Source organism: Melozone crissalis, unplaced genomic scaffold (assembly GCF_028551555.1).
Source record: "Melozone crissalis strain CALT ecotype California unplaced genomic scaffold, PUWL_Pcris_2 ptg000006l_1, whole genome shotgun sequence".
NCBI classification, from domain to species: Eukaryota; Metazoa; Chordata; class Aves; order Passeriformes; family Passerellidae; genus Melozone; species Melozone crissalis.
Window position 1 is genome coordinate 14,651,213 of NW_026535784.1, and position 23,427 is coordinate 14,674,639.

A 23,427-nucleotide genomic window follows, 5' to 3' on the forward strand; every position below is an offset into this window, starting at 1 on the left:
ACTCTGTTTGGACAACCATCCAACAAGAAAAGAGCACCAGTGTGATGTGAGGCCAGAAGGAGCTTTTCTTAATTTAAAGAGTTCAAAAGTGCTGGAAATTCACAGCCACTTTGACTTGAGTGTTGGGAGAGTGGAGCTGACAGGTTTTATGCATTCTTGTCTGCAAGCTGAGAAATGTGGCTGGTGAAGGTAGGGGCTGGTGGCAGTTGCTGGGGATGCCTTGGTGTGTATGCTTTGCTTGGTGAGGAGGGGGCAGGTAAAGACTTTGCAGTGTTTTATCAAGAGACCTACCAGTGAATTTGGTGTAAAAGTCAAAGCACTGCGTAACAGACAACTTTTCTTAGGAGCAATAGTTTATGGCTCACAATCTGAAGCAAATATTTGCATGTAAGACAGTGGCAGTTCTTTATAGTGTAACATTTCTTGGTTAAGCCAGAACAAGAAACAGTCATGCTTTTTACCAGCTTGGAGGTGGGGGGGGAACCAAAAACCTCAGTAGAGGTAAAGTCAAACAGCTCTGAGGAGAAACATTTTTATACAGAAAACCAGCAGATCTGTCCTAGATTTATGTCACAGGTAGTCAAATGCCAGTCCTCATTTATTGCTCTTATTATTGTATGTGGTAGCTGTAATCTGTGCTTGATCTGTAACTTTACCTGGTTTGGTTTGTTGTTGGTCCAGTGTTGTCTTTGCTGGAGGTATATCCAAGTTTCCCAGCTCTGAAGTACTCTCCTTTCCCAGGATTAGTGTGAAACTAACCTCTGCTTTGACTAGGGACTAATTCACAGAATTTAAATCCACAAGACTAGGCATTATTAATTTTTTGTGTAGTGCGCATTCTCCTATCTAATTCCTGTATCTATTTCTTATTAGAAATTATTATTTCTTATTGTAGGTCAGTCTATCCAAGTATTCCCACAGGGATTAACATATGGAAACCTATAGCAGATTTCTCCCTTGGATACATATTAAAGCAGTCATCATCTCAAGGCAATTAAAAAAAGGTTCTGCCAAGACCAAACTTACTTTTCTGTTCTGTTTTCTTAAGTGTTCTAGTGTGAATCAGTACAAAACTCAAGTCCCTCTTTTGCTGTATCAATCACTGGCATTATCATACCGATAAACACTGAAGCTCTAAACCAGGCTTGTTTAATGATAACTGTCAAAAAAGTAAGATTAGCTTATGCCACAGGAAGTTTAATCATGTTTCTCAGCTTATATTCTCTTGGCTGCATCTGATCTCTAAGACCTTAAAAGGCAATGTAAAAAATGGTCACTAAAAAAAAAATCCCAAAACTTTCTGCGTGTTTGTGCATGTTGTGTTGGGAAGAACAAGCTGGAAGTGAATGACAGGATTGCAGTCAGCTGTAGATTAGATTAAAAGTAACCATTGCTGCATGCAAGGGCCCAGGCATTGCTTTTGGTAATATCCCACCTAAGATAAGAGTGGCATAAACCACCATCTTCCTCTGGGGCTGCAACAGGATCCCAAAAAGGAAATAGCCAGAAAAACAATCCACATTCCTTTTCAAATGTGGAATGTGGACTGAAGCAAAGCAGAAGACAAAAGTTGTTACACAAAGTGAGTTTTCTTTAATTATGAAGTGCCATGGTTGCACTAGGCCTTTACTTTCTGTCCCATCCTTAACTCTTGCTCTGACACAGTGAGAAAACAATTTCAGCTTCACCTGGAGCTAAGCTGCAAAAACCTGTGGCACTCTTATATTTGTACACTTTAATTAATTGCTGATATTCCTTCTCAAAACAGTCCTCTGCTATTTGTTGAAGCTCTCTCAAGTGCAGACAGGATAAGAAGAAATTTTAAGTTAGCATTGGCATAGTCACATGTGTGTGGCAGGGTAGGGGGTTAAATGTGTTCCTGTGCCTCTGAAATGTCAATCTTTCGCTCAGAGATGAGGAGAGATTTTTTTTTCAACACATTTGAAAATAGTCTGAGAAGCTGGTTATCACTAAAGTAATGAAATAACTCATACCTGAAACCATGACATTTAATTAGCCCTTAGTATAGTTCACTATTTCACATTTAAATACTTACACCAAAAGAGATTTTTTGGACCCCTTTTGTAGTAAAGCAAATGCAGAATCACTTTTATTATAAAAATAATCCTTAGGTCAAATAGGAATACAGACAATAATTACACAAATATCCATTCACAAATCTGTAGGACAGATATTTATGGCACAGACAATATAAATATCCCTGTACCTTGTTTCTGTGCAAAAAAGACAGGCTAGTTTTAGTCAATAACCAGCCCTTTTATGTTTTCTTCACTTCTTCTGATTTCAGTTAAACAGAAGGATTTTCGGATGAGATGTTTGAAAGTTCAGCCTCAAGAGTCAAGAAAATACTTTCGCTTTTAATCCAGATAAAGCACAATAAGATTTTTCCTATCTTCTGCCAAAATATTCCTTCCTGTTCTTCAGCCTACATTTTTTGGAAGAGGAGGAAAATTTCAAGTTCAGTAATTTTTCTCACAAGCCATCAGACTGTGGTAGAGAATTAGACCCAAATAAAGTCAAGCTGCACTCTGAAGCTAAACTACCACTGTAGGTTTCAGTTTAGTTTGTAGTAGAATCTCCATTACACTTGCTTTCCTTGTAGCTGTCAAAAATAGTTCTTCAGAAAAACACTTTGCTTTCTCTTGAAGCCTTTCACACAGTCCAAGAGAAGGCAAAATCAAGTAAGAGGTAGATATTGTTCATCCTCCTAATTCCCCAGAGCTCTCCATTTGAATTACTCTGTTTTAGGCCTGTAGGAGATACATGTATAGAGCAAGTTTTACGTCTATAAAAGTAGTGATTTATTGACTTACACCCCTCACATCCTGTGGTCACTGACAACATTCAGCAACGTGCTTGAGGAATTCATCACCAAGTTCATCACTGAAAAACCTCATGCAGTGAGGGCATCTGAGTTCACCCTGTGCCCTGCCTTCAGATCCCAAGTTTCCATTGTCCCCAGGAGGAGAAGCTTGTTCAGACTGTGAGTTTGTTCTTCTCTTCCCTGTCTGGCCTGGGCTGTTGCCTCGTAGGTGTTCCACATTTGTCTGAACAAACAAATGATTTTGGTTACCAGCGTGAACTCTGAAATGACTGCTTGTGTCTCTGGAGTCCTAGAAAGACGAAAAAGAGCTCTTGAAAAAGATGCAAGAAAAATACTTTTTTTAACGGGTGATATTTTATCACCTTGATCTGAAACACCACTCAAATATTTATCTGAGGACTTGTAAATAAATTATTAATCAGTTTTTGCAGTGGTATTAATATTGTTGTAAAGAAGGTTTGTAGAAAACACAGAATACAACCAGTGTGCTAATTTAAAGATGTCAAGAGTCATGGCTGTCCTGTACCTTCTAAGAATTCACCTTTCCAATGTTGATCCAAAAGCAGAAGAAAAAAGGGACTGGAAAGGGGTATTACATCTGAACTGGGAAGCATCTCCACCAGAACTGACTATGAAACAATCAAAGTTTTTGATAGCTGCTGAAACTGTTTTAGAAATACTAAGATATTTTAAAAATATATTTAGAAGTATATTTTAGTCCCAAATTCTCTTGGCATGCTTAAACTAAAGAAGCAACATGCTGCTTTACTTACCTGTCTTCTTGCTAGCTGGTGTTGCAGACATGCAACTTCTGCCTGAAGTTCTTGTATTTTACTCTGCGCTCGTTCTCTGTCTGATCTCTCAGATGTGAAATCGTCTTTATAAACCAGGACCTGAAATAGAATTTTTATTTTAATATTTTATACATTAGAGCATTGGCAGGTTAGATTGGAAAGCTGAGACTGATTCCTTTATTACTTATTCCCAGAATATCGGTATTCTCTATTGTATGTGCATTTCAAAGGTATTTGTATTTCTTTTACAGATCTTTCATATTCTGTGTTAAGGCCAGCAGAACTGCATGGAGTTCTTTAAGTAGTGAGTTTCCTTTAAATCTGTGGTGTTAAGTATCTGTATAGCCAAATGTGCACAGATACGCAAATGTCCAAAAAAGAAAATGCCTTTTTCCCCTTGGACTTTAGTGGTCTGGGAAGAAACTAAGAATTCCCATGTGTAGGAAAAAGAAACACAGTGACCTGTTGCTCCAGCATTTGTATTCGCTCATGATCTCCTTCACAAGCCTTCTTCATGTCTTCCAGCTCTCTCTTGGTTTTTATGCACTCATTCATTTTCTCTTCCAGTAGTTTGTTTAACCGGAAGATCTCCTTGTGCATCAGGTCAGAATTCCTTTGTGCTGGAGCTCCTCCGTGGTGCTGCTCCAGCTGGGACTTCATCTCCTTCAGCTGCAGGTGCAGTCGCTTCACGTACTCGTCCCTGCTCGCGTCGTACTTCTGCCATTTTGCATTTAAATCTTCCACCTGAAAGTTCATCCAGGATATGAAGAATAGGGAGACACAAACTTCCAGGCTTTCATAAGCTGTCTAGAATTGCAGGACCAGACTCCACCCCTGAGGGTAAGTCACTGTACGGGAGAGCAGGAGATGATTGTGCAGACTCTTCACAATCTCCCAGCCTTCCCATCTCCCAGTCCAAAGGGACAATATTAAATAATGTGGAAAGGGAAGGGTCTAGTGGGCCTAGTGCTGTTCTTCTGGGGTGGAATACTGATCCACAGAAGGAACATGAACATTTTCTTCTGCTCTGCACTGTATTTTTTAACAATAAAAATCCAGTGTGCTTGAAATTATGTAATAAGTTATTCTTAACTAAGGGAACCAAAACTATGTGCCATGTTGAAAGGACTAAGAAAAACTGTCTTGCTTTGTTATTGCCATGCAATTAGATTAACCAGATTTATCTATTCCAAATTTACTCTAATACAAAATACTTAGCAAATATTAATCTGTAACAAAATGAAAGTACTCACGTGAGCTACTTTTTGTTTTAACATCCTGTTTTCCTCTTGTAAGTTGCAGATAAGAGACTGAAGTGAAGTTTCATTGTCTAAAAGCTGTAATTTTCAGATAAAGTTAGGTGTTACTTTAACATAAAAATCTCAGATGCTGTTTGGCTGTGCTGTTAACTGGAAGTAATCTTTTTTTTTTTTTTATGGGATGTGTAATGACATACATCTAGGTTTTTATGACCTTGGTACTGCTATTAAATAGACCTCATGACAACATGTTTAAGAGTTTACACAAAACTACTTGTCTGGAGTGGGAGAACACATGACAAAGGCACAGATATGCCTTCATCTTGCTTTGTTATTACTGTCAATTTTGGGCAGTACTAGGAAGAAATTACTGAGGGGAAAAAACCCTGCTTGCTAAATAATTGACTAAAATGATACCTCTTTTTTACAGTTGTGACATCTGCTTAAAAAAACCCCGGTGTACGTGAGTAATATAGAACACTTTTGTGTAAAATTCCCTAGAATCAGCTAGTAATGGCATCTGAAATTTCTCCTCTTCAACAGGGAAGTCCCCACTGTACAAGGTTAGCTTCTTATTGCATATATCAAAGTCAATCAAGCTTCCTGTCTATCAATTACATGTTAAATATGATAATGCCAAATGCTTCAAGTCCCTTAAAAAGTCATTTTTTCTTCTATCTACTCAACCCCTATTTCTTACAGGTAACTTTAATGTAAGTTTTCTTTGGAAGCACTTCTGGGATGTTTGATAAAGCAGACATGGGTATGCATAGAGTTCATCACAACAGCACAGATGAGTGCTCATGCGGAAAACAGCATTACCACAGTGTAGCACTAACAGCCCAAGTCAGAATTATTCATTTTTGTGAGAACTGTCTGTAGCACCCTACTCACTGCTCCGATCTGTTACTAGAGGCAGCACTGCTGTTATTTCCTTATGGTGTTTTAATGAATTACCTCATTTTAATGAATGTTTAATGAATGACTCTCAGCCGTCAGGACTTCTGCAACAACAGAACAATGATCTACCCTTACCCCACACTGAGAACTTTTACTGAAGCCTCAACAGCCATTAGCAAAGTATACCAAAATCCAGGTGTTTCTTTGTGCCCTGCAGTAGCACTTCTGACACTGTCCTGTTATGAAGCTTTTTTTTAAAACATTCCAATTTTTTTAAACATTTTTTTAAACATGAAGAGAAGCATTGCCCTGCACTCAGAGGCCAGGGGGAATCCCAGAGCAAAAAAAAAAGGTAGGACACCTTGACTCATATTCCACTAACCAACTTTCTTTAGGGCTATACTACGTGTGCAAAGCCAAATCCTGATCCAAGACCACATGTTACAGAGTTCTTAATATAAAAACTAATTTGAAATATCTCTACTTTTTTCTGTGATTTTGATACTTAAACAAGCAATCAGGAGAGATAGGCTTCAAAATCACAGCACCATCTAGTGCTGCACAGAAGCAGGAGTGGTATAAGGTAGGTACTGTCTCCTGTGTATTGAGGGAAGAACTGTGATCATGGAATTGCTGAGGTTGGACAAAACCTCTCAAGTTCTTCTCCTCTCCAAAAAAAGCCTCTGATGATGAGATGGACAAAAGTGAAGGGGTAGACAACTGCTTCTATCCTGAATTTCAGATACACAGAATTATTTACCATTGCCATGGCAGTCTTAACACCCTACATGAAATTATTTAAAGGGCCGTTCTCACCATTCCCCAGTTACACCTGTCATACTGTAATTAACATCTCGGAAGCTAATAAGACTTCAAAGACCCACACAGTAGCTGTTAAGAATACCTGATTAGATCTTTCTGTAGGTATCTGGTCATCTGAATTCCCCTTCTCTTTTCTTTGCTTCTCTTCTAGACATTTTGCCAGATGTTGGCACATTTCTGCTGTGGACGCTAATTTGCGTTGAAGCTGGTGAGTTTCATCAGTGAGTGAACGGCACAAAACATCACTGGTGGCCTGAGCCTTCTCCCTCTCTGCCAGAGTCTTCTGCAGTCGTAAGATTTCTCTCTCCTTTTCATATGGAGGCTGATTTATCATCTGCTGTATCTCTCCATTTTTCTCCTCTAGCTGCTGATTCAACTTCTGCACTTCCTAAACAGAGGGAGGAGGGGAAGTTACTTAAAAGCAAAATAAAGTCAAAAGCCAAAATACATCTTAGACTTCAATATTGCAGTAATTCCTTATTGCTCCTGCACTCATTGCAAAGTACTTAAAAAGTAGATCAAATCCATTTCATTTCTGTATGTTCACAAGACCTTGGAACTCTTGGATCAATCAATCAAGAACTGCTCAGGCAGCCATGCAAACACTTTCTAATCAGTAGAATGGAGGAACAAGCAGCAAAAATTCAGGAAGATTTTATGACTATACAGCAGCAACAAAAACAAGAAACAAACTAATTTAAGATTAATAACTGTGGAGACTGAAAAATACTTACAGGTCCTATACACTAAACTACCATATAATAGAGATTTTCCTCAAAAGAAAAAAGGAACTGTTAAGTCATCAAATTCAGTGAGGTGTATTCACTGCCTGGCACTGTCACAAGGACAAAACAGAGCAACTTTTCCACCTAGGAAAGGATGGGAATGGTAAGGTAAAGACAAACAAGCAGAAAATAAAATCCATGTGGCAGCAGTGGCTCTAGTTTGGGCACAGCTGACTCCCGGATACACAAGGGGGTCTGACACACCCCTAGAAAACAACTGTGTACTTGTTTCTGCATCTCCTTGTCCTGTTGGGAGCTCTGTGGGATCATCCACACTGCACTAACATCTCTGCAGGTGTTTTGGGAAGGAAGAGGTTTGCAAACCACCTGTAGCTCCATGCACTGAAAGGCACTGGTTCTGGCTTTGTAAACAAACAGGGTGGTTTTTACACACCCTCAAGATGCAGGCACTAGAAACGTCTGCAGCACTGCTCCTCCAGAATCAAGGATCTCTGGGTGCCAGTGCAGACCAATAGACAGCTCCTATCCCAGCTCTACCACTCCAGTTCTCAGGAGTGCTGATAGAGCTGTAAATCACTGGGAACACTCTTTGCCAGAACACTGGCCTCTGGCTTCACAAAAATGTCTTTTTTATTTGGTTATTATTTAGTGCCAATTATTTCAGTGATCTGACTGGGCATAGCATTGTATTCTTTCAAGAAATAAACATTAACATCTGACATAGATAAACAGCACTTGTTCTTATTACTGACATTTACATTCTTTAGCTTCATGATGAATGCTAAACTTCCCCTTTAAGGATATTCTGCACCAGCCTTTCAAATATGTTCAGATACCATAGGTTTATCATCTGTCTGCAAAGTGTCAGTGAGATCATCTCTTATAACAAATTTCCAAACATTAACTTTTTAATATGTATTTTAGGTGAGTGTCATATATGGAAAATGTTTTGTATAAGCATTAGGTCAAGAGATTACTTATGACAAAAACAGTTGTTTCAGTTTTAACTACTGCTGCTCAGTTTGGAAATTACAGCTTCATCTAGAAATAAATGCTGTAAAAATCTTTGAGAATTTCAGACTGAACCTGGGAAACTCTTAATGACAATAACCAAAACAGCACTTGTGCTGGATGGGGAGGGATGCAGTTTTCAGGTTTTTTTCTTTCAAGAAAGATACTGATTTCCCTAATCTATCTCTCCCAACTTCTCAGTTACTTCTTCAAATATGAACGTCCTACCTCACTGTCAATACAAAAATCCATTTTTAAGAGCACTTCAAACAAAACACTGTAATAGAAAAATTCGTGGCATCAGCTGAATATCTAATAAATTCAGGGAGGTTTTTACTAATGTTCTTTCTCCTTATGGAAACAGTTGCATGAAGATCTATAGTGTCCTGCTAAGTTTTTGGTTTAGGATTTTATCGTTTGCCTTTTGGAAGTGAACGCAGGGGGCGCCACCTTTGGACACAAACGAGTTGCTTCGGGCACCCGGCGATGGAGCGGGCATCGCTCCAAGGGGCTCCAGCCCTCGCTGCCAGCGCCGCCCGCAGCCGCTCGCCGCATCAGGAGCGCTGCGGGGGCAGAACTCGGGAAGAACGCCCGCACCCTCCGCCCGCACCGCGCTCCCGAGGGAGGGAAAAGCGCGGAAAGGCGCTGCTGATGCTGCACCGCTCCCGAGGGAAGGCAAGGCGCCGCTGATGCTGCGCTCCCTGCGCGCCCGCGGCTGTACCTGGCTCAGCGTCTCCGCTCTCCGCGCCGAGAGCCGCTCGCTGTCGCGGGCCTGCTCCAGCTGCTCCAGCAGGCTCTCCACCAGCGAGCGGGCCGGCTCCGCGCCCGCCGCCGCATCCCCGCCCGCCGCCGGGCCAGGCTGCCGCTGCCGGGCCAGGCTGCCCCGCAGCTCCCGGATCGTCGCCTCCTTGGTCGCCAGCTGCAGCTGGAGGTGCTTCAGCTGCTGCGCGGACTCGTGGTACAAGGTGCAGAGCGCGTTGTACCGAGGCACTTTATTCTTCAAGCTCCTGTTCTCCCGGTGCAGCTTCTCCAGCGTCTCCTCCACCTGCCTGAAACGGGTCACCAGGGGGTCTGTGCTACCGGCCTCGCTTACCGAGCACATGGCCGGGGTAGCTCCCTTCTGTTCCTTCTCCAGGGCGAGTAGGAGCCCAGACAGGTGCATAAAACCCGGCAGCGCAGCACAACCAAGGCAGCGGCTTCGCTCTTCCGCCTTCCCCGCCAGGGGAGGCGGCAGCAGCTCCCTTTAAGGGCTCGCAGGGCCCGCCTGTGCCGCCGCTTTTTTCTGTGGGTGGGGCCGGGCCGGGCCGAGCTCCGCCCTCGGGGGAGAACCCCGGCAGGGCCGGCCCGCGCGGGATGCGGCCACCGAGGCAGGGCTGCATGGGGAACCCCGGCAGGGCCGAGCGGGAGAACCGGCACCGGGGGCGGGAGGAGAAACCTGGGGGCGAGGCAGGGGGCGAGCGGGAGGCTCGGGGGCACGGGGGAAGTCCCAGCGGGGCGGGGGGACGCGGGCCGGAGGCTGCGGGAGGGGTGCTGCGGGGAGCGGGGCTCCTGGCTCACCGAGGGTCTCTCGGGGCTGGCGGGCGGCGCTGGCTCCGCGTTGCGAAAGGCCCGGAGCGCCGCGTCCTCCCGGCGCCGCTGCGGGAATTCCCGGCTCCGAGCGGGACTTTCCCCGCTGGCGGCGACCCCCGGGCTCTCGGCTCTCCCCGCTCCGCCGGCCCCGGGGCAGCAGCAGGAGAAGAAAGGCCCAGGAATCCTCCCTGTGGTGGTTGTGTCTGCAGCGGTGTGTGAGGGGATGGCTCCGCACCCGGGCAGAGCAGCCCGTCCCCCTCGCAAGCCCCGGACCTGGGCAGGTGTGGAAGAGGAACTTCCTTAGCAAAGACCTCGAACACACCAAAATCTTCGGTCATCTAAATCTATATCACCAGCCAGTGTTTATACTCTCAGGGTGAGTTAACGAGAGCAAAAGCAGCTGCTTGACACTGAATAAACTGCTGCCCACTGGCTGCCGTATGGCGGAGAACTTTTTTATTGGCAGCATAGAGACAGAACTTGTTAATCAATATCACTGTCAGGGAGTAACACTGGTGTAGTATTTCTCGTAGGGTATGGTAAAGCTGGACTGAAAGAAGACATATTTTGGATTGGTTTAGTTATGTCCATGTTACTATTCTGATGGAACTAAGTGGGAGGAAAGAGCCTTAAACCAGTACAAAAGTGAGTCCCAGGTTACATTTGGTTATTATTTGCAATAGTATTTATTGTGTGTATGAGTATGCATGCGTATCATAACGTGTACAACACAAAGCTCCATGTGTGCACAAGCCACGGGAGATGTGTCTGACCTAAGTGCCTGAAATACAGCAAGTGAAAATCACCATATGCTGCTGGTGGTGGCAGCAAAGAGAGGAGACTTTAGACAATGTGATAGAGAGCAGCCTCCTGTGTTAGCAGGTCTCAGGATAAAAAGACACCAGTGAATAATTTACAGGAATGGGAACATGATGAAAGGAAAAGATGGTGAACTTCAAAGTTGAGACTGTCAGTCACCCTGGTGATGGCTAAAGACCTCCTGAGGTTCCTCTTAACATGAATTATCCTGTGATTCAGTCAAGCTCTTTGAGGAGGAAGGTCATTACTTTGTCACCTTAATTATTCTAGTAAGAATTAGGAGTAATAAATTCAAAACAGTCTGTTAGCTAAGCTGCTTCTGAAAATATAACTGAATTTTATAGAAGTTTATTTCACAGAAGACCTTGTGTGACAGAAAAGGGTAAAGCACTTGTTTATGTGACAGGTCCCTGGCATATTTGCTATTTCATCTAATACTGTAAATATCGAATGATTTAGGACAATGAAAAATGTGTGGAAGTTGAGGGAATATAATTTTTTATATTTTACTTGTATAAAGTTATATTCTACAGCCTTAAGACACTGATTTTGGTGTGAAGAAAGTAAAGTTCCTGCTTTAAAATACCTATGCTTTGTCATTTTCATATACATTATAAAGAAAAGTGAAAAAAAACCACATAAAACTTCATGTTACATTTTCATTATTGTGTTACAGTCAGAGCTAACTGAAGGATTTGGAGCAAGATTGCTTTTGCTGACTGTCAAAATATTTTTGTATAAGATTTGTAGAAACGTATGATGAAGCCCCGGTACTGGATAAATGCTTGGTTCCCTGCCAATTAATTAGCAAACTACAAGGAAACTCAGCCATGCCATGTTTGCAGATGAGGCAAAGCATCAGAGAATTTAGTTAACTGCAAAATAGAATCCTTTATAATACAGTTACATTTGTAGTATTGTGTTAGTACGTTAAAATAGAGCATGACTGAAAATTTGAAATTACTCGTGCCTTGGATGAAGGAAAACACCAGTGACTCCAGGGAAATTTGACCTGCGTAAGTGCTGAGTAAGAAACTGATCCCTCGTGTCCTTGGGAATGCCCTGAGATGACTGTTTCCTTTTGTCACTTCTGAAATACAGAGGAATTCCTGGGAATTCAGTCAAAGGAGCTGCTGCCAAAGAATGAGTCACATCTTGCTGTGCTTCTAGCACCTGGCTTTTCCTGGATTGCCTCTCCTGCACTCTTACCCAGTTTGTTGATAAGCAGCTGCTTTGTGCTGTGGCACACTTGTTCTTTTTGGGGTTGCACAATCCTGAGGGCTTATTAAGTACTGTGTGAACAGGAGGTATGCTCTGCACGACTTGATATAAAGAAAAGAAAGTTTATTTTCCATACTGTACTGGTTTCAACATGATATATAAGGTGAAGGTCACTTTAATTCTTTCTCAGTAGGGTGTAACAGGATGGATGTGATTAAACCCATGTGGGAAAAATTTAACCTCGGATTTTGTTAAAGAACTCTTAACAAAGCTGTTTTGAATAAGTAATTCTGTCCACATCACAACTTACCATCATATATGAGATTCATCACAGAGTGCATGGAAAAAAGGGATTAGATACTGCCTAGAAACAAAAAGAAAGTGAAGCTGCTCCTAGGAAAGCAGAAAGAAAGGAAGGTGAACAGTATGGTTAGATTAGTGAAGGGTTCATAAATGTACATATATTTAAATTTTCATTTTTAAGCATGAATTATTTGTCGAGGGGGTAAGAATAATTCCTCTAAATGTTCTGTTTCTGTAACTTTAGAGAAAATCTTGTAAATCTTTGTATTTAAAAGAGTAATTCTCTGTTGACAAGACTCTACAACATATTGGGAGGTTCTGTCATTTTCTAAAGTCACCTCTACTCAATTTGTAAGAAATTGTATGTTTCACTTGTGAGCTCCAGATGTCATTCATCTACCCCATGGTCTTAAGTCACCACTAATTGTACTGGAGGGTAAGTTGTGACATAATGATACTTAAAAACTGTTGGAATTGCCTTGAGGTGACTAATTAGAACTAATTAGAAATTAGTAGGTGATCCTCTGGCTGCTGTAGGCTGAAAAAAAAGCAATGAGTTCACATTTCCTTTTGCTCATGCAGTGCAAAAGGGGGGGAAATAACCTGTAAAATTATCTGACATACTCCCTGCTACATAAGGTGCTGCCAGAAATCTCTGTGTGTGTCCAAAAATCTGATTTTCATGCTGAACAACTGAAGTGTTGAGGCTTTTGTGACTCATAGATCAACAGTAATTGTGAGCTGCAGGCATGTTTACACTCCTTCCATGGGCAGGACTAAACATCCTTTCTATACATCCCTGTATTGGATGTTCTGATGAGATAATGATCAACATGTTTTACTGCTGCAATGACAGTCCCTGAGAGGTTGGCCTGAGGGCTGCCAGGATTCCCAAAACTGGATGAACTCATGTCTGTGACGTACATATGTGGCCATCTGTGTGCACTGGGGCTCTGACTTGGAGCACAACATTCCTTTTCCAGTCTTGTTTTCTGTTTACACACATGAAACTATTTAGTTTATCTTGGGGAAATAGAATGGGGTCTCTTTATTTCTAATGTAAGGCTTTCCCCTGCTTTGGTGGTGATGGTGGCTTTGGGTTGGGTTTGTTGGGTTTTTTTGGGGGGCGGGGGGGGGGTTGTTTGGTTTTTTGTGGGGGGGGTTGTTTGTTTGTTTTGTTGGGGTTTTCCTATTGTTGTTCTTGTTGTTTTGGTTTTGTTTTTACATGGTTTGCCCTTTGGAGGATGTAAAAACCAAAAGTGTTTTGATGCAGGGGGGCTGAGTCCCAGGGCCCCATGTTCTTAGTCACGGTAGGGCTGAAATAACCAGGATGAGCTGTACAAAGCCATGACGTTGGTCAGATCCAGCAGTCCCAACACTTTTCCCTAAGAGGTATTTCTTTCACATTCATATGGACAGAATTGGTTCAGGCTCATCCTGATGGGTGTTGATAGATAAGCTGGGTACACTCTGGTATGGGTCTCTCACCAGGCCCTTGATCTGTTTGTGTCCATGCCAAGGCAAGAGCTTTCTGTTGTGCTTTGTTATTCCTCAGTGCTTTGGTCTTTGCTCAGTTCACCCTGCTGTGCTCACTGTCTGTGTGTTCAGCTGTTTCAGGCCCTGCTTTAGTTTCCCCTGCACAGTCTCACTTTTGCATTTCTCTTCTGTTTGCCCATGGCACAATAGCACCAGTTGCCTCAGTCTGACCTTGCAGACTGGAATTTATTGCAGTGCTGCTGCTGCCCCTGGATCTGAGAAGTTCAAGCAGTTTTCTTGGTTCTTTGGAAACCCTTATCATGATGTCACTGATTTTTGAGCTGTGATTCTATTTACAAGAATGTAAAAAGCTCTCTGGTGCATTAAGTGTGCAACAAGTGGAGGCTGTTTCTTTACCCACAAGCTTAGGTCACTCCTACTTAAAAGCAAATTACTTCTTTGAGCTTGTTCTGGATAAAACCTTGGGGTTTGCCCACATCTATTTATTCCTGTTGAGCAGTGCAGGATATGCTGGCTTGTAGTTGTCATAGGAAACCTTTCCCTAAATCTGAAATTTGAAATACTGCAGACAAATTATTTTTGTGTGCTGCAGGAAATACTTTCCTAACTCTTAGCATATGATCCAAAATCAGACTTTTTGTGGATTTTATATATATATATTAAATGGATTTTCTGCTTTGGTTAATATAGAGTGATGTGAGTTTTCTGGTTTCTGTTATTCACCTTTCCTCAAAGGCCAGCCAATTTTAAGGGGAAAAAAATAAAATTATTAATTCTGAATAACTTGGCATTCACTTGCAAGACTGGAAACAAAAGGTTCAAAAGGTTTGCAGGTAAAAACTTAGTTGTTTGCAGATTTGTTTGATATGTTAATGTTTTGTAATGAAACTTTCTAAAGTGGTGTCCGTGATGTTTCTGTTCAAAACCGCTCATTCTAACTAGAACAAAACCAGTTTCAGCATTTTTGATCTTTAACTCTTTCTTTTTAGCAAACAGACCTCTAGAGTTTGGTTAGATAAATATGTGATTTAAATGTCTTTTTTTATACATTTGTTTTAAAGGATGATGGGGAAAAAGGATTTCCTAAGACTGTCAGGAACCACAAAATAAATCATGGTTACGTAGGAATTCAATTCTACTAGAATTCTAAATCAGGAAAAAGAAACATTGGATGCTTCTTAGAACATCTTTGGCTCTAGCTGGTGAAATAGTTTCAGAACTATAATACAGAAGAAGTGTTGGGAAGAATTAAGCAACTAGCACTTGAAAGTGGAAGTGTCCTTACCACACCACTCATTCTTCTTCCACAGAAATGGCAACATTTCCTAAAATTCTGATTAGTGTCCAGTTCAGAGGCAAGAAACAGCACAGTTGTGTAAAGCAGAAAATCCTTCAATCATCCTGGCAGGAAAGGGGAAAGCAGTTTTCGGCAGAGTTTTGAATTCAAGCCATCAATGTAGTGTTTTTCAGACTGAAGTGAAGAATAAATGCCATGTAGATACCAGCTACTGAAAACTTCAGCTCTTGTCCAAACCTGTTTTTGTTATGAGCCAGAGTAAGCATATTCTCAGTCATTGGTCATGCTTGAAGCAGACGAGCATTTTGACAATTTCTGCTCTCAAACAGAATTAATGGAATGTGGAAAAATAGTATTTTTGAGGAGCCTGCATGCCAGTACCTTCTCAGCCTTAGCACAATAATTAGTTTAATGTGGACACACAAGTAGGTATGGATTGTAGAAGATAAAAATCAGGAAACCATAAGAAAAAATAATTTCTTCAAAGTGATAACTCCTGGAAAAAAAGCCACTGTAGCTGTTTCCATGGCTGAATGTGTCTGAGCTCCACAGGAATTTACACTCATGGTACAGTGAAATATGCCTGTGTCTACAGGAATAAATCTTTCTAGCTCTAAATTAAATGGGTTTCTTTCCAATTAATTATATTAAATTTATGCAATATATTATGATTATTATTGATTAATGTACATTTTAGGGTAGGTGGCTGTTTGGCAAAGTCTTTACTCTCTTCTTGCCCTAAGCTATGGAGGAGATACTGCAGGGGATTCTAGATGTATGGTTTTCATTTAAGTTTCTGATGAGAGCTACTGATATATTTAACTGAACAAATAGAGATGCCACCATCTAAAGGGGTGAGTTTAAGAATTGATTGACACTGATTGCTGCTGTCTCTTCCCTTGAGTGTGCTGCTTGACTTGAGTAAGTTTTGTGAGAGCTTAATTTGCTTTGCCATGTGAATCTTCTGGTACTGACAATAATGACATTGATGTAGATGGCTTAAAGGCAAAAAAGCTGCAGAATATTAAGTATTTGGTCTATGGAATGAAGATCACATCAGTCTGTGCTTATCCTTACTTAATTTTTGGAGAAAACCTGAAAGTTTTGATTTCAAACTGGTTCAACAGAATGAGCCATTATGGCCATTTAATTGACCCACTTATCTGTTTATGACTGAAATGCTTGGAAGTCAGCTGTGAGAAAGTTAATTCTGTTAGGCCTTGCATAAACAAAATAAGAAATGTTCTCTGCACTGGAATACTCTACATAGTGGCTCATTTGGGGGTTAGTAAGTCAGACACAGTGTAATTGTGATGCTCCAGTTTCAGGGTGTGCAGACACATAGACACCTTTAAAAGCACTGGTTTCAGAAACAGTGGGTTTCAACTTCAAGATTTCCACCAAAGTCACAATATTCATGTAACCAGCTTTGGTAATACTCCCTTTTCTCTGAGAGCAGAATATAATATTGTCATAATCTTGTATTTACTGAAATTACACCTTAAAAAAAAAATCAGAGGTGTTGTTAAAAGAGAAGATTTGGAGGATGGGTGTTTTTGTTGGGTCCTTTGCTGTATCTGGAAAAAGAACAAAGACCTCTTGAGATGATCTCTACTTCCTCAGATTAGTTATCTGTCTCTCCCTACAAACTTTGCTTCTGCTATATCTGTATATGACATTTGCACCATCAATACTGGGACTTAGAGATAAAACCAATCCTTGTTTTTTTTTTAAATCAGATTTCTGACATGATGGTGTGGCCATTAGCTGACCCAATGGCTGTAAAAAAAATGAAACACAATCACCCCCATCTCTTATTTCCTGTGAACTATGCAGGAAGTGTCTCAGAATGAAAGAAAAGCTATGAATTTGCCAGATAATGAGTCCGAATCTTGGTTCATGGTTCTTTCCTGTAGGCAAAATTAAGGGTTTCTTGTAAACTTAAAGGAAGTGGAGTAAAGGAGTTCACTTGTGTGATAGTGAGAGTAGCCAAATGATTGATTAGCTGTTGAGAGGAAAGCTGTGCTTAGGGCATTATTTCTTTCCAGAGGTACTGGAGGAGTGTGATGGGTGAGCTGGCAGGTGAGACCCCCCAGCACAGGGGAGAGAGAATCAGAGGGGCAAATGCAAGCAAAACGTGTGTGCTGAGGTTTTCTCTGTTACTAAACAGAGAAAAGAAAAAGAAACCAAAGAACTGATGTGAAGGCATCGCTCACCACCTCCCACCCCCAGCCAATGGCCAGACAGCCTCTGAGTAATGGCTTGTTCTGACACCACCATCACCCCCAGTTTTACTGCTCAATAACATGGAAAATCTCTTGGGTCGCTGGGGGCAGCTGTCCTGCCTGTGGCCTGTCCCTCCTGCCCTCCCCAGCCTTCTCCTGGGGCAGAGAGGGAAGCAGGGAAGGCCTTGAGGCTGTGCAAGCCCTGTCCAGCAATAGCCAAAGCACTGCCCTGTTATCAGCACTGCTTTGGCCTCAGATCTAAAACACAGCTTTGGTCAGGCTGCTGTTATAAAATTATCTCCATCCCAACCACACTTGGTACAGCAAATGTTACCCCAAACAGGAGGGGAAGATACCAATATTTTGTAGAATTTACATGGCTCTTGTAGTTTTCATTTAATAGAATGAAATCAGGCAAGACATTTTTTTCTTTATTTTGGAAGGAGGAGACCTGAAGTGATGCCTTAAATTTTAGCTTTCATATTTTCTAGATACTGTACTGCATTAGTGTGTGACTCTGAACTTCATATAAAGTGTAAGCAAGTTCTCCTCACATTTTAGTCAGACAAAAGAATCCTTTTCCAGCCTGAGAACCAAGGACGCCATTGCAGCTTCAGGCCCAAAGAGTATAAACAACAGTGAATTGAGGAGAGCAATCTGGGAGGGTGGCACTTCATAATCTGAAATTGGAAAATTAACCCCAATATGTAAAAGGCCCAACATTTATAAAAGTGTGAAAACTCATGACTCAGAGTCCATATTGGGTGTAGCCTCAGCCAGGCTCTTGTACTGCCCAAGGTGTATCCTGTGAAGGCCTTTTAATAAATACCTATTTTATCCTTTAACACCATCTAGCCTCTGTTCTAGGTAGCCTCTAAAGGAGCTATCAGAAGCAACAAGATACCAAGAGGTTTGCTCAAAGCTGCATATAATATCAAAAGATTGTGAGCTGAAGAAGCACAGAATACTTGAGCTAAAAACACTGAAAACACTTTGGAAAAGAATAAGCAGTTTTCAAGATGTAATGTCTGATAATAACAGTATCAGAATTTGTTCATGACTCCTGCTAATAGACAAAATGATGTTTAGAATACTCAGAAAACAAAATTTGTCTCTTTCCCAGGTTTACCCATAGATTAATGTCAATCTATGCTAGAAGGTGAAAGGTATTTTCAGCCTCTCCTTTTCTCGTCTTTATTAATAACATCTCCAACCTCAGCAATACTCTCAGACATACATCTCCTGCAGAGCAATCCAAGCCAAATGGAACAAGTCTCTGCCAGAGCAGCACCTTGAGAATTTCCCAGCATATCTGCATAACAGCTCCAGGATGGCTTTGCCACAAGGGAGTTGTGCTACCTCTCATGTCAGGTTTTCTGTACCTCTGACAGAGCACATGGCATTCAAAGTGCTGCTATCCCCAGGGTGATCCCTGTGTATTTATTCCTGCAGCAGCCCACACAGGGTGTTGCAGTGTGTTGTAAACTGTTTTAAACGCCCGGGTCCCTTTCCCAGGTGTGCCTATATGCCTCTCCCTTCCCCCTCGCCCCTTGCTGAGTGAGTCCTGTCAATCAGGCTTAACATTCCAGCAAGGCGTCGTGTGGTTGGTCAAGTTCAAAGGATGCTCCCCTATGTCCAGGGGTCATTGGCCTGTCTGGGTGTCCCTTGTCCCTTGAGACCCTGCCCCTCTCACCTGGTTGGTGCTCAGCTGTCCCCTCCCCTCCCCCTGCCCCGGGAGCTTAAAAAGGTGATCAGGCCATGCGGCCGGGATTCTGTTGGAGCAGCTGCTCACGTCCAGACCTCTGTAACCATGGAATAAACCTCTGGATTTAAACCCTCCAGCAGAATCTATCTCCTTTTTCTCCTCACCATCGCCTGAAGCTCTCCTGAGGTAAACGGAGTTCCTAACAAGCCTGGACTTGTTCAGTGCCCAGCTGCAATCTCCAGCAGCCAAGGTATCTCTGGGGTGATTTACACCACAGTTGCTGCCTTTGGCCCAGCAGCGAGGGTCAGACTGGCCCAGGCACAATATAACTGGTAATATTGGGATTCATATTCCAATAACAGGGGATTGCTGCCCAAGAGGGCTCTAATTCCCTGGGGCAGAGGCAAATGGAATTGGGAATTTGACCTTCCTGTGAGAGAACTTGTGAGAGAACTATGGTGATGAAAGAGCTTTCCTGGCTGCTCTGTGTGGGAATCATTTGAGTCTTGTGGCCTGTTGGAAAGAGGAGATGCTTTTGCATGGAGCAGAGGAGTGCTGTTCCTGCTTGTGCTGCTGTTTCAGTCTGGAGCTGCTCAGTGCTCCAAGGAATTTCATGAGCTGTTCCTCACTAACCCACAGATGCTCCAAATCAGCCTGGTGCTGATTTGGTTCATACCTGTCATGCTGTGGCTTTAGTCTTACCAAGAAACTTGGAGTCTTTGGGATCCACGAGGGCAGATAATGGAGAAGGGCCCTCCTCTCTGCTCCTACCTTGTGTACACAGGTTTTTCCATGTAGAGAAATGGGTGATGTCCTTAACTCTGCTCAGCCTCTGACAGTGCCAGCCTTGCAGTGACTCTGCCCCTATGGCTTGACCAGAGATTGGATAGGTTCAGCTAAAAGCAACATGAGATGTGATAGAATGGGGAAGTGATACCTTTGTTCAAAGTGTAGCATGCTCAATGTGATGGTGAGTGCCAAAGTGAATTATTACTGTTACTTCTGCAGGGTGATGCTGAGTAATTTGAATGTCTGCCATTTATGGTTCTTGATTTCAAATTTGTGAGACATATCCTTCATTTCCCTGGCATGTGCCTCACTGCTTTTAAAGCAGTGTGATGTTATTTGATTTTGGCAGAAGATGGGAAGATATGTGTGTGTGTAACAACTAGTATGGAGGCAAACAGGGAAATACCTGCAGAATGTGTATTTGGTGTAAGATGTGCCAGGGAAAGCTTAGGCTGGATACTAGGAAATAATTCTTCACTAGAAGGTTTGTCAAGCACTGCAACAGGCTGCCCAGGGCAGTGGTGAAATCAGCATCTCTGGAGCTGTTTAAAAGAGGTGTGGCTGGGGCACCTGGGGATGGGATTTAGTGATGGACTTGGCAATGCTGGGTTAACAGTTGGACTCAATGATCTTAAAGGTCTTTTCCAACCTAAAGAATTCCACGGTTCTATGAAATGTGTGCTCTTGGCTGGTGGTGATCCAAAGTGGGATGTAGTTGGTTAACATAGAGAAATCATCCTGCCACTTACATGACACAAATGGTTCAAAAACACTCTTTTTCTGTTTTTCATGGGTAAGGATGCTGCCCCTGCTGCCTTGCTGTCCCCCTTGTTTTGTTATGGTATTCAAAATAACCTTTTCAAATTTCAAATTCAAAAGAACTACTACTGTATCCTCCAGATTTTTGTGTTAATAGCCTGAAGCACAGAACATATGCCTTGGCACATGGGTTTGGGCATACATCTCCTCTTTTCATCACTCTCCTCCTTCATAGGAGGCTGCTAGTGAGGCTGGCTAGAAGAGCAAAAGCCTTAGCTGAGTCTTGTGTGTATTGTCTGACCCCTGAGCAAGGGATCCCCTTACTGTGCCCTTGGAGATGCAGCTGTTTGACCCTGAAAAGACACCCAGGAGCTCATTTCCACACTGGATAGCAGAGATCAGAGTGCTCAAATCTCCATGAGCAGCCTGCTTATCACAGTGTCTGAGCTGCTGCTAAATGTACAGAATAACAAAAAGGACATTAGCTCTATTTTATTTCCCCCAAGACAAGCTAGGGTTATTTTGCTTGCCATGTGCCTGCTGGTTTTGGTTTTCTTTTTGGGTTTTTTTTGTTTGTTTTTTTTTTTTTGTTTTGTTTTTTTTTTTTTTTTTTTTTTGTTTAACGTCTGCCTGCTGCACTGTACTTAGAAGAAGTGAAAATTTAAATTTTGCCATAGGTTTGAAAATGGTTATCCTGTACATACTGAAAGGTTCAGCAACATTTATCATTGTGACTCTTCAGATGTTTCCATTTAAAATTCTAAAAGGTGGTGTCAAACATCAACAAGCTTTTGTCAGGAGCTCAGAGTATTTGCAGTGACATCCTGCTGTGTGCAGATCCTGGCATAAATGATGCCAGGCCCCCTTAGCAGACCTCTGTGAAGAGCATCACTGTACACACTTGACTTAAATATTCATCTCTGGGCCATGTTAATGTTTAGTTGAGTATCTCTTCTTGTTTGATTTACATACAGCAGTCTGACCATTTCATGGCACAACACTTCCTAGACACCTCCTGGGAAAATTAGGCATTTTAGAGCTGTAGAATGTGGCATTGATTTCTTTCAGTTTGCATAATTCTGAACTTTGTTTTTGGTTGTATGTATTCTGAACTTTGTTTTTGGTTGTATTATTTAGCAAGGCACAGCAAGTACTCGAGTCTGTGTGCCAAACAAGAAAAAGCAGAAGTTGTAGCACTGCAATTTGCACCATCAGGTTTCAGGGCTCAGGACTGTCACGTTTCTTGTTCTGGAGGTCCCCAGTGCATTCCTCCATGTGTCAGCCAGGAAAGTGGTTGTCATGGCTGAATTTGGGACTTTCTGAAATTTTCTTGCCACCAAAATAAATCTGACTGAATCTGGACTTAACCATGTTAAATTTCTGAGAACATTTTGTTATGGGTAAGGGCAGAGTCTGAAACTGAGACTTCGTCACGAGCTCATGAAAATCTCTAGGATGCAGTTTGTGTGTCCTTCCCCTGTGTGTGACTCTGCAAACCAAGAGGAGTGGCTCCCCTGGGTGCTGTGCATGACTCTGCACTTATGTGATTGCTGTACTGGGTGAGATGGTTGTGCATGTAAAAATAGCTCTGCTTACTCAGATGCACCTGATGCCGGCAGAAAAATACCACTGGATGGTAAAGCTGGAACACCTTGTGCTTCTTTCCCATAACCAGCAGCAAACAGAAAGCAAGATTTAAAAGAAAGGGGAGATAATTTACAGCTCATTTTCAGCATTCTGGAGGGGTTTTTCAGCATTTTCTTTTTTCTTGTTTCTTTTCATGGGTTCAGTTATATTTTAGGGCATGGAGAAACCATCCATTTCCTATTCCTTTGCCAGGGTGATGCCAGCCCTATGTTTCTGTAACTTGGGATCTTTGTGAAAACAAGTTCTAAATTTGTGTTCCCCTTTATCTGCCCATCTGAGACATCTTTTATTGGCACTAACATGCCCACTGGGGTCTTTGCAAGGCCAGGAGATCCTGCTGCTCCAGTGTGTTATTTCCATGTAAATACAGATTTTCCCTGAAGGCTAATAACAAGGCTTTTAAAAGACAAAAAACTTTTCATATAAGAATTCTGGAGTAAGAACTTTTCCTGCCTGGTATTATAAAATGCTATATAGAAATAGAAATGACATTGCATATCATAGGAGGTGTTTATACATTATTAATTTACATTTGTGTGCATGTGTAACCACACACAGAGCCAATGCTGTACAGTCTTGGCAAATAGAGTGCATATCTGATAAAACATACTGGAGAAACCTAGATTGTAAAGTGACAAATTATATTCAATTGAGTCCCTCACTCTGTTTAGAGCAGTAATGAGTTTTTTTGGTTACTCTGGATCCTTAATTATTGAGCTGGAGCTGTGGGGTTTATTTTGTGTATCTCACAATTAGACCTAAGGCAGTGTGTTTCAGTGTATTGATAATTATCTAATCTTTTTTCAAAGAGTCTTCTTACCAGAAGATTATGGATTGCACCCATTTACTTCAGAAATCCTGTGAGTCACAGCATCAGAGAGAAACTGAAACCGAAATCACTCCTCTAGCTAATGTATTTTTTATCAGTTTTAATGCTAGCAGTACCCAGATAGTTGGCTCACAGGTCAGAGCTCCAGATGCTCTTGGAATATTACTCAGGCACCATAGCTCAAAGTTCTAACACCACATGGACAAGATAAAAAGGTAACACTATGATCAGTTCCATTTTCTGGTTGTGTTTCTTCATTGAAAAAGCCCAAACAAAAACTCCACCCATTAAAACCAAACAGAAAAGCACAAGAAGGTTACTACAGGGGTCAGCAGGAAAATGACTAGAGAAAAATCTTCAAAGTAAATTAGTCACAAGTAAGCAACCCTG

The 23,427-nt window shown here is 41.9% G+C and overlaps 1 protein-coding gene across 1 annotated transcript; it reads right to left on the reverse strand.

The window, feature by feature from the left end:
- Window positions 1-2,132: 2,132 nt before the first annotated feature.
- On the reverse strand, window positions 2,133-9,560 carry TNIP2 (TNFAIP3 interacting protein 2). Its single transcript, XM_054295610.1, has 6 exons — window positions 9,099-9,560; window positions 6,703-7,008; window positions 4,893-4,976; window positions 4,102-4,383; window positions 3,619-3,738; window positions 2,133-3,134 (listed from the first exon to the last, which is right to left on the reverse strand). The coding sequence occupies exons 1-6, from the start codon at window positions 9,537-9,539 to the stop codon at window positions 2,853-2,855; spliced, it is 1,515 nt and encodes a 504-aa protein (XP_054151585.1). The 5' UTR covers window positions 9,540-9,560; the 3' UTR covers window positions 2,133-2,852.
- Window positions 9,561-23,427: the final 13,867 nt, after the last annotated feature.